Raw genomic sequence first — 13902 nt, 5'->3', positions numbered from 1 at the left:
CCAGAAGCGATGGGGAGAAACTGGAGCACAAGAGGTTCTCTCTGTCCATCAGAGAGCACTTCTGTGCTGTTCAGGTGACAGAGCATTGTCACAGGTTGCCCAGAGGTTGGGGAGTCTCTTCTTTGGACATCTACAAAAGCTGTCTGGACCTAGGTACATTCTTCTGGATGTCCGTGCTTCAACAAGGAGCAGACCAGATGGTTCCAAAAGTCACTGCCAATCTCATCCATAGTGTGATTCTGTGATTTTGTGAGAGGATATGGAAAAGGCAGAAGTAAAATGTGGAAGAGATACACTGGGGAGGAATGTGGATGGAAAGCAAACTGTGGACAAAAGCAAATGAAGTCCCTGCTCCACTGAAGGAAAAGGATAACAGGTTGAAAATAGAAAGAGGCACTAAAAAGGAAAATGGAAAGAATGTGACAAAAATGGAAAATGGAAAGACAATGTGACAAAGAAGTGAAAAGAAGTGAAGAAGTGAAAAAGGTATGTAGATGTGCAGCTTCATTGAAACTACAGGAAAATAAATCCATCCTAGCTAAGCAGTTTTACAGGTTTTCATTGCAAATTCAGGTAGGTTGTATAGGTTGAGAGTTTCTGTCTAGGCAGTGAATGGAAGTAGCAACACTTTAGGAATTCAGGAATCAAATGCTGTGGTAAGAAAAGTGAGTAGGAACAACAGAGTAATAATGGGAAAGCATCCATGCTTCTACTGCAGTTAAAACAGACACCATTTTCTGTGACTTCATAAGAAAGGGGATCATCAGAATTCTTATTTTGCATATTTAATTAGAGCTTGACTGCAATGCCTGAGACAGAAAATAGGATTCAGAGATTTACAGAGATTGCTTTCAATCTCTGAACTCTTAGGAAAGTAAAAGCAAAGTCCAGTTAAAACCAGAGCCCAGTTCCTGCTAAGTAGGTATTTTCATAACAGTAACCAGAACTCTGACTGATACTGACACACCTGTGGCCTAGAAGTCTCTGCTGAGGACCGCACAGCTGTTTCTCAACTCCCTTCTCACTCTGCAGTGCTCCACACAAGTCAGTGGTGAGTGGTCTAGGAAGAAAACAGAGAAAAGCTTCTTTTCTCTTTGCCTCTTTGAGATAAACAGGGTACTTGTTTGTCAAGTGCTGTAAACATACTTTTTTTTTTTTTTTTTTTACACGAACTCAAGTTCATAGAAACATAGACATAAAATAAACTCATCATACCTTATACAAAATTCTATTTTTTTAATTTGACAAGGCTTCTTATCCCTTCCCTTTCTTGTCTGCTCCTCTGCTTTCCTCTTTCTTCACACATTCAGTTCAGGCAACAAACACAGCATTTTTACAGTTTTTGCTTTTGTAACCTTTGGTTTCTTCACTACCTGACTAGAAAAGAATAGTATTTTGTCTACGAACCTATATATAGTTTCAGAAGAGATAAAGCTTTACAGCTGCAAACAGAACAGTGAATAAGCATCTCCTTTTGGCCTATTTTCCTCTTGTGTGTAAAGTCATTTAGCCCCTGTATGCTCCAGTTTTCATCTGCTAAGTCCTTCCCTTCTTCAAAGCTGTATTGTGAGATTTTTTCCATTAATGTCTGTAAAGTACTTCCAGATCTTCAGATAAAAGATGGGAATGCAAAGTAATATTGTGTCTGTCTTCCAACCTCCCAACCTATGAATTGAATTTCTAGTGATGCAGTCAAATAAAACAGAATCCCAAATACATAAAAACCACCAGACAATAAAAATATTCTATGTTCTGCTATGAAAAAATCCCACAGGAAACAATTATATTTCTCTAGGCTTTCTGAACCTCCAACAGAAAATCACATCTATAGCATAGAGATTGACAACATGGTCAAAACAAAACTATGGAGAAGACAGATATAATTTTCTTTTAAGTTCCAGTTCCTTTGCAGTATGCAACAGTCTAAGGGACCATTCTGAATTTTTGTACATTTTATTGGTTAATTCCTTAACTCAGTATGATTTTTCTTTTAGATGGCTACCTACATCTGCTTTAAATATTTAATAACTAATTGATTGGATAAATGTACTATTTATTCATTTACTTATAGTAGTAAGTTAATGCTCTAGGGAAGATTGGATCCACAGTGTGTGCAAAGTGTTTTAAAGATACAGTAAATATAGCATGCATCTTCAGAGGGGATAAACTAGCTTGCTAATAACAGATTATAAAAGATATTTTTTATCTACCCATTATAATTGAAACCTAGTATAGTTTGGTAAGTTCTGGAAAGGATAACTATCTGATGGCTTCTGCTGTGGCTAGCATGAGAAAAATTAATGGCTTAATATCAGTTCCGTGGGAGGAAGTGTTCTGAGTACAAAAACAGTGTAGAAGGAATTTCCATAGCCAGAATTGGCAATCCATTTTTTATTAGTGACTTATTTCTTCTTTATTTGTGGAGTGTCTGTAAAGTGTCCACTGAGTGCCAGAAAGCTATTGGTAATAGGCAAGTACGCAGATAACATACAAAGCCAATTCTTGTGAAAACTGCAGCATATCTCAATAACATGTCCTTTTCGTATTGAAAACTGGGCAACTCAGACTGAGTGATGAGGACAGTAAGGCTGAAATGAGCTCCCAATGAGCCAAGAAGGCATACTTGACACACAGTGTAGAAGAGACCAAGGGTGGTTGAAGGGGAAAGAGACATAGGGAAGGGCAGCGTGGAGACAAGAAGTTACATTGATAGCAGTTGCCTAAACTGTCTCTCATGATTATATTGAGCTCTATTAGCAAAAACTGTGATCATGTTAGAATAACCTGGCTTCTGTTTGGGTGGTGCGGTGAATTTGAGGTTGCATAATTCTATATCCAATGTTTCCATTTGGATTTATATAAATTTGTCAAACCCTGAACACAAGGTTTGACTGAGATGGAAACAGAATTAATTGTATTTCTAAATATCAACTGAGGCTTTCTTAGAGAGAAGGAGCCTAAGCTTACACTTGAGCATGAGCCCATGCCCTGGGTTACGCTCAGACTGTGCACTGAAAAAATTTCCATGAACTCTGCCTCCTAACAAGGGAAATAGAATTCTTCTGATTCCAAAGAGCCACTGTCACTTTGTGGTAAAAATAAGAAAAAAAAAAAAAAAAAGTTCATTATATTGCAGATTTCTATATCTTTGTTTTATTGGTGTATTTTAGAGATAATTTATGTCATAAAATTCAACCAAAACTATACACAGTAATGAGGACAAAACTACTTCTGTTCTATCTTTGCACCTTTGTCTAACAACCTATTTGATGTCACATTACTTGATCTATATTGTGCCTATAGATCTAAATGAAAATCTGTGAGAATAGGTATATCTTATTTGTAGTCCACTGTGCTGATGTAATCTGTTTTTTCTTCTGAGCTGAGCTTGCACCAAGACTTTTAACTGCTGGCATCTAGAAAAACCTTTCCAGAGCCCATTTGGGCATCCATTTCCTTGCCAGTCTTGAGAATCTCTTTACATTCCTTCAAGTTCCTAGAAGCGATTTTTAATTGCTGCACAGAATGGGTATTAGGCATTGCATGTAGTCTATCTCAGTTTGGCTTTCTCCTTTGCTTCATTCCTGCTATTGAGTCTAAGCTGATACTGATTCCAGCTTCCTCAGCTGTTGCTGTTCTGTTGTGTTTCCTGCTTTCTGCTTATGTTTATGTTCCTACAAGATCTTCTTTGGGATGTTCTGTGAAATGGAGGGGACATCAAGGCAGTACTGACTGCATTCCTCATCACTGGCAAGCTCTTTTACTGGATGCTCTGATTCTGTGTAAAGTGTTAGTGTACATGGTCTGAACTTTATTCTTTACAAAGAGAAGTTCTTTTGTCACTTCAGTCTTTACAGTACTAAAGTATTCTATTGCTGCAGTGAGCTGTTAGGTAGAATTTACAAATAAGTTTCTGATTCTGTCAAATTACATGCACTTCAGGTCATTGAGGAAACTGTGTATCTCTTTTCTCCACTAAACTCCAGCATTCCATTACAACAGATCTCATGTAAGGTTCTTCTTCTAAGCACCTATGCATTCATCTTTCAGGCATTGCTGTCTGCACGTGAGACCACTTAAGTCAGATAGCTATAGTTACTTAGCAGTTTATAGCAAATATCAAGTATATGCAAGTCTTATGTATGGTAATACATTCTGAAAGTCCCACAATTTTAATGATACAGAGACTTGAAGTTGTCTCCTTATCTAATTTATTTAGAATAGCAAATAAATAATGTAATAGCATCGTAATTGAAACAGAATGTTGCATATCAGCATCTTTCATAGTGGCTATAAGTAGTTCTCATAGAATGGAAACAGAAGTAAATAGAAATGTCCTAGGGTTTTAAAATACTCTTATCAACTGCACTAAATGCTCATTTCATCTTGTACATTTAAGTCAGTATCAGCTTGTGAGACTTGAAAAAATTTTATAATGGTAAAATCAGAAAAGTCTTTCTAAAATCCTTGCCTACATGAAAAACTCCTTTTGGTTTAATCAAAAATATGATGATAATATCAAAAAAAACCTGATGTGAACAGTACAGAGCCCTCTGAGAAGATTCTCAGTTCAATCTACAGCGGGATGATTTCTTCTTTAATATCAATTGCTTAAGACACTTTTTTGTTCTAAATGACACAAAAAATAGGCTAGTTTTTAAATTACTTAAGTGTCCAAATGGTTGAAGTGTAATTGTCTAATTTTAAAACTGACTGACCAGTTATATTGCTGCCTCTTACAAATCCTTTTTGTTAAGACACTATTGATCATGCTTGCCTGTAGCAAAAGTATTGGAATAGCTGAGAAAAAACGTTCTTCTGTTTTGATAATAGTTTATTCTCAATAGAATTGAAGAATTCTTCTGTGGATGAAAATTTGAAGCTTCAAATAGCACATTTTCATAAAAAAAGGAATCTTTGTTTACCTCCGAGAGACTACAGAAGAACAGTCTGATGGCTCCATGAACTACTTTGTTCATTTACATGCAGTGGATGTTTACATTCAAAGTGTACTCAATTCATCTAATTAAATCTTATTCCAATACATTTTGGTACAACAGAGATAGAGGCTTCAGTGAGGCTTCAGGGATGCACCTGGTCTTGATGGAAGTAGGAAATAAGTTTTCTTCATTAAGAAAGATCTCAGAATCACAGAATTGCAGAGGTCGGAAGGGACCTCTAAAGATCATTGAGTTCAGCCCCCCTACTAAAACAGATTCCCTACAATAGGTCACACAGGTAGGCGTCTACATGGACTTTAAATCTCTCCATAGAAGAAGATTTACAACCTCTCTGGGCAACCTGTTCCAGTGGTCCATCACTCTTACTGTAAAGAAGTTTTTCCACATATTTGTATGGAACTTCGTATGTTCAAGTTTTAGATTATTGCTATTTGTCCTATCACTACACACCACCAAGAAGAGCCTGGCCTCATCCATTTGCCTCTTATTTCTCTTTAGATATTTATAAGCATTTATCAGATCCCCTCTCAGTCTTCTTTTCCACAAGCTGAAGAGACCCAGGTTACTCAGCCTTTCCTAATAAGGGAGATGCTCCAGGCCCTTTATCATCTTTGTGACCCTTCACTGGACTCCTTCTAGGAGATCCCTGTCTTTTTTGAACGACAGAGCTCAGAACTGCTCAATGTATTCTAAATGTGGTCTTACCACAGCAGATTAGAGGGGAGGATCACCTTCCTCCACCTGCTGGCCACATTCTTTTTAGAGCACCCCAGGATCTCATTGGCCTTCTTGGCCAAAGGAGCACACTCCTGGCTCATGGCCAACCTGTTGTCCACCAGAACCCCCAGGTCCCTCTCTGCAGAGCTCCTCTTCAGCAGGTCATCCTGCTGTGCTGATGCATGCAGTTATTCCTCCACAGGTGCAAAACTCTACACTTGCTCTTGTTAAACCTCATATTGAGATTGAATAAACATTTAATATTTAATCCTGATAGATATTAAAATAATAATAATTAAAAATAATTATTAAAAATCAGTAGATCTGAAAAAATACAAAAATATCTAAATATCTATATTTGAAATATTGAAATATAAGAAACTAAAAATAAGACCCTTCCCATTTATTTTTTAAATTAAAGTACTAGCCAATCTAGAATCCAAGGTTTGTGCTAATGATGTGCAGCCACAGTAAAGAATGAGTGGTAAGGGCTATGCAGGAAAGAGCTATGATTTGTTCAGTGTATTCTTATGTGGGTATGTGAGAAAGAACTGCACAAACACTTTTTTTTTGTCTTTCTACAAGCAGAAAGATTAATTTTTGATGTCAGCATGGGTGTGGGTCTTGAGATATCAAGACTCACAGCAGTACTTACACTTTCTAGTCAGGGTCATGGTCTTATCATCCTGTGCAAAGGCACTGTAATAGGGAGTCATTGTGGCAAAGCCTTAGTATACAAGTGAAGTAAACTTGTAAATCAAGAGGAAAGAAGAATTATCCTTTAGGATCCTGTTTAGATTTCTTGTCCAGTGCACACAGGCATTCTGTTATGTAGAAGAGAAACTTCAGTGACCTAGTGAATTCCAGAAGTTTTACTAGCTTACATCCTGGAAGCCTTACTGTATTTTTATGTTTTCTGTAGAATAACTGAACTGGTCCAGAAGAAAACCATATGAGAACTCCATTTAACAAATTCCAGTTTAATTTATCTCTTTCAAGCTGCATTAATCATGTTTGAGGTTTGGCCCTGCTGAGCTCTTCCGAAGTAGGTAATGGTTATTAGCGTTAAAGAGCTAAAGTTCAGCCTAATGGAACATGACAGCCCCAGTGCACTGAATTCCAGATTGCTTGAAGTCCTGATATTAAGAAACTTTCAAGTCACTGAGGAAAACTTTGGTAAACCAGTTTATCAGTATGTACCAACTCTGAGGAAAGCACGCATGTATCTGAAGGGTGAAAGGCAAAATGTGCATGAATTCTGGAATCAAATAATCAATGAACTCAACATTATGGAAATGATGTTCCAGAATGCAACATCTGAGATCGTGCACATGTTTTTTTGAATTAGAGTGCTGACTTTGAAAGAAGCTTTAAAGCACCTCTAAAATTCAAAAGTAACACTCAGGAAAAGTGAATTTTTGGAATTCATGTAGCATTTAAGTGTTCAAATGAATATAAATCAATGAGTATAAATAATATATAAATTATGGGTATAAATTAATTCTTCTTTTGTCTTCTCTGATTCAGTGTAGCCATTCAAGTACTGGTTAATGATTATACTGATATTGTAAATTAGATTGTTCTGTAGGGATCATAATCATCTTCACAGTGTAGAAACACCCATTTTCTTTGATGGCTCTTCTGTCATTCTATTATTATAAGTTTCACTAGTGAGTGTATCTGGTTGGTTGATGCTTGGGAATGCTAGGTGAGTTATTGTTTCTATGCAAGAGACACGTCTTCACACTTCATTAGGCATTTCTTTTGTTTCCTGGAGTGGTGGAGGGTTATCTCCATAGTGCACCAACATCTCATGACGTTGTGTTATGGGATTAGAGCAAGAGCCTTGATGGAAAAGAAAACAGCTCACTTGTAATCTTAGCCATTACCTAAGAATACATTTTGGGGATGTTGCATTTGCTGTCACCCCTACCAATTCCTGATGGTGAGGGAATGCCAGGCTGCTCCTGGAAATCTCCAGTAATCTGCCAGTGCTAGAGGTATCCAGAAAATGTTTGACTGGGCAGGCAATGAGTATTTAATAGAAATATTTTATGAGTGAAAATAGTATGTTTGTCCCTGGTGTAGAACTTAGCATAGGTTTAGGAATGGCTGGAGGTCCCCAAGGCTGGCACCTGTGGAAACAGTGGTTGAGACAGTTAATATATATTTAATATAAAATGGACAGCTATATTTTATCTGTCAGTAACTCTGCTCTGTATCTTTTTACATTATTATTCTAGGTGTCCAACTCCTGGGTGTGATGGTTCCGGACATATTACTGGAAATTATGCTTCACATCGAAGGTATGTAAAGAGGAGTGTTTGTTCTTTAAATCAATCAAATAAATGGCTATGTGGGAGTTCAACAGACCTCTCTTCTCTCTTTCAGCTCTGAAGTAGTATTGAGTGCTTTAGGTCGACATATGTTGGTCTAACTCATTCTACATATCATGAATGAGTAACATTTCTCAGTTTCAGCATGGCTCGCTACCCAAAAAGGCAGGAAGATTTTTTTAGTATCTAGCAGAATCTTTGTATAAAAATAATGCAGTTTTTTCTCCCTTCTCTGTTAGTCAAGATAAGTAATTAAATATTTATAAATTTATATTGCTTTACATTCTGAATAACTTCACCATTTTCTGCAGTCTTACCTTTTCTGGACTGAAACGCTGTTCCTGCATTTTTTTCCCCCTGATTGTTTTTTGTCAGTCACTTCAGAATCTCTCCGTATTTCTTTAAATGTGAAATTGAACTAACTTGTTTACTGCCTCTCTCACCTGAAGTCTTAAATCATAGAATCATAGAATCACAGAATTGCTAAGGTTGGAAAAGGCCTTAGATCATCAAGTCCAGCCTCAACCTAACCATACTACCCTAACTCTAACAAGCCACCACTAAATCATGTCCCTGACCACCAAAGCACCTGTTGCATCTGATATGCACCAGACTTGTTAATATACTTCAGAATAAAGTTTGGCTTGTTTTTAAATCACGATGAATTGCTTATAATTATGTGAAGTCTGAAGAATGGAAAGAGAAATTTGTGGAGAAAAGCTGTTACATTGTCTGCCTATAAAAGGGATCCTTACCAAAGGCCAAAGGAAGCAGAGGGGGCCTCACAAGGGCAGAGTAGAGGGGGTTAATCACCTCCTTCTCATTGCTGGCCAATCCTCTTTTCACACAGCCCATGATCAGTTGGCCTTACAGGCTGCAAGCACATGCTGTTGGCTTGCATCAAGGTTTTCATCAACTGGAACTCCCAAATCTTTCTATGTAGGGCTGCTCTTAATTAGTTCTTGTTCCAGTCTGTACACATATTTGAGATTGCCCCAACTCAATTACAACACCCTGTACATGGCTTTGTTGAACCTCATCAGGTTCACGTGGACCCATTTTTCATGCTTTTCCAGATCCACTCAGCTTTGTGTCATCAGCAAATTTGCTGAGGTTGCATTCAATCCTGCTATTCAGGCCATTGATAAAGATATTTAAGAGCACTGATCCTGAGACAGGCACCTGGGGGACACTACTCATCATCAGCCTCCATCTGGACATGGAGACATTGACAACAACCATCCAACCAATTCCTTATCCACTGAATAGTCCACCCTTAAAATCTAGATATTTCCAATTTAGAGATAAGAACGTGAAGTGGGATCATATCAAAAGTCTTGCATAAGTCCAAATAGATGACATCATTTGCTTTTCCCTTGTCCACTGGTGCTATCATTTCATCATGTAAGGCCAGCAGACTGGTCAGGCACAATCAGCCCTTGGTAAAGCTGTGCTGTCTGTTTCAGATCACCTCCTCGTCTTGCATGTGCCTTAACATAGCCTCCAGGAGGATCTGCTTCATGATCTTCCCAAGCAAAGATATTAGTCTCATTGGACTGTAGTTTCCCAGATCTTCCCTTCTACCTTTCTTAAAAATTTGAGGCTTCTTTTCCTTATTGCAGTCAGCAGCCATGACTTTTCAAATATAATGGGGATTGGCTTGGCAACTACATCAGACAGTTCTTTCAGGATCCTGAGATGCTTGTCATCAAGTCTCATAGACTTGTAGACATTCAGTGTCATCAGGTGGTCTTGAAATTGCTCTTTGTTTACACTGGGAGGGATTTAACTCCTCTGACCCATGCCTAGATGTTCAGACTTGAGAGATGTGGGAAGCCTTACTGCCAGTGAAGACCAGCAGTAGAAGAGTTCATTGAGTACCTCAGCCCTTTCTTTGTCCATTGTTGCCATTTCTCCTTTCTCATTTATCAGAAGGGATACATTCTCCTTGATCTGTGTCTTCTGATCAGTGCATCTGAAGAAACCCTTATTATTTTTCATATCCATTGCCAAATTCAGTTCTATCTACTCCTTGTCTTTCCTGATTCTATCTCTGCACGTCCAGACAGCATCTCTGTGTTCTTCCCAAGCCACACATCCCTACTTCCCCTGCCTGTGCATTTCCTTCTTATCCCTCAGTTTTACCTGCAGGACCTTATCCAACCATAGTTTCCTACCTCCTCTGCTTGATTTCTTATGTTGGGGGATGGAGAGCTCTTTTGCTCTCAGAAAGGCATCCTTACATTGTTGCCAATTGTCTGCTGTTCCTATGTCTCCAAGGACAGATTCCCAGGGGATCTCATCTTAAAGAGTCAGTAATCCTCTGCTCTTTGCCAGGCCAGTATTCTTTGGAATCAGGAACCTAACCTGGACACGGTTACTAAAGCCCAGAGTGTCTTCATTCTTAACCTCTTTAATGATCTCCTCTGTAATAGTAAGCACCAGGTCCAGTAACACTTCACCTCTAGATGCTCTGCCCAATACCTGGACCAGATATCCTTAATGGATTCCAGGAGTTTCCTAGATTGTTTGCAGCCTGCCATTTTGCTTTCCCAGCAAAATGTGAGTGGTCAACATTCCCCATCAGGATAAGCGCCTGTGAGTGCAGCGCTTCTTGTAGTTGAAGCAAGAAGGCCTCATCCACAGTCTCTCTGTGATCAGGCAGCCTGTAGTAGACCCCGACCACCAGATGTCCTTTATTGATCAGGCACTTAATTTTAACCCACAAGCTCTCTACCTAATCATGGCTGTTTTTTAGAGGCAGCTCTTTGCTGCCACTTCTTAACACTGAGGCCACTCCTGCCCTGCTTGTCTCTTGTAAAATGTTTGTAGCCCTTGTTAATAGTATTCCAATTGTGTGATTTTTCCTACCATGTTTCTGTGTATAGCAGTTAGGTCTTAGTTCTCTAATTGTACCATGGCTTCCATCTCCTCCTGCTAAGTAATATTACGTACATTGGTGTAGAGGCACTTCAGCTGGGGTATCAGCCATGTTACCTTCTTGGAGGAGCCCTCCCAAAGTCTTCTGGGACAAATCTGAGGTTTTCCCTTGTTTCATCCTGAAGTGACTGTGTTTCTTGGCTCTCTATCACATTCAGCAGTGCATCTCCTCCCCCATTCCCTAGTTTAAAGTTCTACATGGTACTATTGACCAGGAAAAGAGGAACACCTTTTTTCTTAAAATAGCCAGTGTCCCCAGGAGACTTACTGCATTTACTAAGCCAACTCCTCACTGTTCAATTCATGATATATGTGAAGGCCATTCCCTGAGGCGGTGAGGCCAGCGAAAGGCACCCTCTTTAAAAGGGAAGGAAACCAGTGGCCTAAATCCCATGCTATTGAATATGGAAGATTCTGCAATACATCCACAGTTAAGCTAATTCCCACATTGAAAATTGTCATTTACCTTGGCTTGCATCTGAGTCAACATTTTTATTTGTATTTTATGCACTTAATTCTTTCAGTTTTAGAGGAAATTGCTTGAAAAACTTATTTCCTAAATGGCTGTCATGATATTCAAGTATTATGTATTTAAAATGGCTGCATGCATAATGTACATAAAGGCAGATTTAACCCTGCCATGACTTTCTGCAGTTTCACACAGACATTTAATGTATGCAAGATGTTATATTGGCATATACTGTCATTTGAATTCTCTCATTATCTTTTATCTTCATAGATGAAGAATTGAACTGAAATCAAAATGAAGTAATATGTTTACTTTATAATACATTTTGGTTAACACAGGATGAAAAATTATAATGAAGTCTCATCTTTGACATATGTTTTCTTGGTGAATCTGCTGTCAGAGGAAAAATGAATTAATCATAACCTTCTAAGCTGTCTGTTGGAAATGTCTGCTTAGAAGATCTGAAAAGTCTTAGAATTCTCTAATAAATCATAGTGCCAAAATAGAAAGATCTATTGCAAAAAGATGATGCACCAAAACACCAATAAATAGGTGATAATTGAGTTGATTTAATATGCAGTAAGCATTAAATCATTAGTCAAGGCAGAAATTCTTAATTCAGAATATGTTATGAAAATGTCATCATCTGCAAGAATATCCATCTGTACACCTACTAAAAAAGTGTTGCTTTCTCAGGCATTTTTTTAAATATTCAGCTTTCAGATGCAAAATCTGCTAATTCTCACACAGTGAGAAAAAGTAATTTTGGAGATAACCTGGGGATACCTGTAACTCCCATTCTTTCACCTTTGTTTTTTTCAGTCTACGTAGTATGAGTCAGTAAAACAACCTGTTCCCAAACAGCATCCTTGTCCCATACCTTGTTTTCACTTATTCTAAACCCCTTTTGCTTCTTTGCTCCTGCCTTTGACTTCTTCAGATTATGACATCATTATTTTCAACATAAACTATTCTTCACTGGCAAGGGATTTGTACGCAGAGAACTAGAGTACTTTGGTGGGTGCTATAAAAGCTGCTATAAAACAGCAGCTTTCTTTAAAAAGGAAAATGACCAGCTACGTTTGTATTATGGCATGGGATGAGAACACAGGCTATGTAGGTTGGTTCTTGATATAGGCAGTGCAGTTGTCTACGCTATTAAATGGTTAGAGTGTGCTCTGATGTGGCGCTGGCCCTGGGCCAGCAGAAGTCTACCAGGCAGTTCTCAGAAATTATCTGGGGCTCCATACATGTCCAGATCATTCTCTGTAAGTAATATGTGTGTGGCTGTTGTGTCTTACAGAGAAAGAGGGTTGAGTTGTACGGATGTGAACTAGCTGGTCTTGGGTAACAACAATAGTTCTAGGTTTTTTCTGTTTATCAATATAGATGTAGCCATGTCATCTCACTTAAAGTTGCTAGGTAACATGCTCTGTACCAGTATCTTGTGTCAACATTCCTCCTTTTATTTAATTGAATTATCTACAACTTTACAGTATGCAGACTGTTTTTGCCTATGGTTTATTTCTTATTAACCAACACAGAATTCTATCCATGATTGCATAGCCCTTTCCTCTGTTTGTACCTCACAGCCCTCTCTAGCTTTAATAAGACAAAATATTGCGAATTTTTGCTACCACTGTTTGTGTCTCTTCTTTTTGTATACAGGACCTACAGGACCATACAACGCTGAAATACTTTATGTCATGCTGGAAACAAAAATCTACTCTATTTTATTTACTTCTTTCTCTGAGACAAATTTTATAATACAACTTTGTCTTTCATTTCAGTACATTTGAAGGTGTTGTTCTACCATTGGATTTCGTTGTATTTGTTCATATGTTCGTATAACATTTATGGAGAGCATAAAGCATGGTTTTTGGTATGTTCTCAACAGAGGACAGCAGCTCCTTAAAAAAAAATTCTGCCCATCTTTGAATATCTCTTAAACTCATGGCCAATTCCACTAAACTGCTTCTGTAACTCTTTATATGCAAAGAGAAAGTTGAACTTGAAAGATCCTGGAATAGATATTTTTCCATCTTTTGTAGTTAAAACTACATTCTCAGTGTTTAGTTAAAAGAAGCATAGTTTAGTCTAACGTATAACTTGTCTGGGCTTAGCGTTCTGAGCACTTAAATTCTTTCTAAAGAAGTAGATCTGTAGGATTCTTACATGGCATTTTAGTTTTGATAGTGTCCCCGTCCTACTGACAGATCCTAACACTCCTGAGTTCTGACCTTCTTGATTCTCAGCCATACAGAGGATGTAATGTCTCTGAGCTCTGAAACACTTCTGTTCCTCTCAAAGCTGCTATAAGCTGCTGCTGAGTCAGCTGCAGAGATTATTAGGCAGAGAGCTAGGAGCTTCATTTTCTGTGCCTTCTCAGGAACTGCCTGTGTGTGTGGTCTACATAGAGCTTAAATTATTGTCCTTCCATCACAGGCTATGTTGCTTAGATTCCCCTTTGTGATTGTAT

The 13902-nt window shown here is 38.2% G+C and overlaps 1 protein-coding gene across 6 annotated transcripts in view; it reads left to right on the top strand.

Annotated features, from left to right (window-relative positions):
* Positions 1-13902, top strand: part of MYT1L (myelin transcription factor 1 like) — a 300604-nt gene that overhangs the window by 267472 nt on the left and 19230 nt on the right. For all 6 annotated transcript variants that reach the window (XM_090136335.1, XM_090136340.1, XM_090136339.1 and 3 more), the window contains one exon: positions 7922-7984. In XM_090136335.1, the coding sequence (XP_089992461.1) occupies positions 7922-7984 (63 nt within the window). The remainder of the gene's footprint in view (positions 1-7921; positions 7985-13902) is intronic.

The sequence above is a fragment of the Phasianus colchicus genome, chromosome 2 (genome assembly GCF_987193195.1).
Source record: "Phasianus colchicus chromosome 2, bPhaCol1.hap1.1, whole genome shotgun sequence".
Lineage (NCBI taxonomy): Eukaryota > Metazoa > Chordata > Aves > Galliformes > Phasianidae > Phasianus > Phasianus colchicus.
This window is presented reverse-complemented; position numbering and strand designations above follow the sequence as displayed.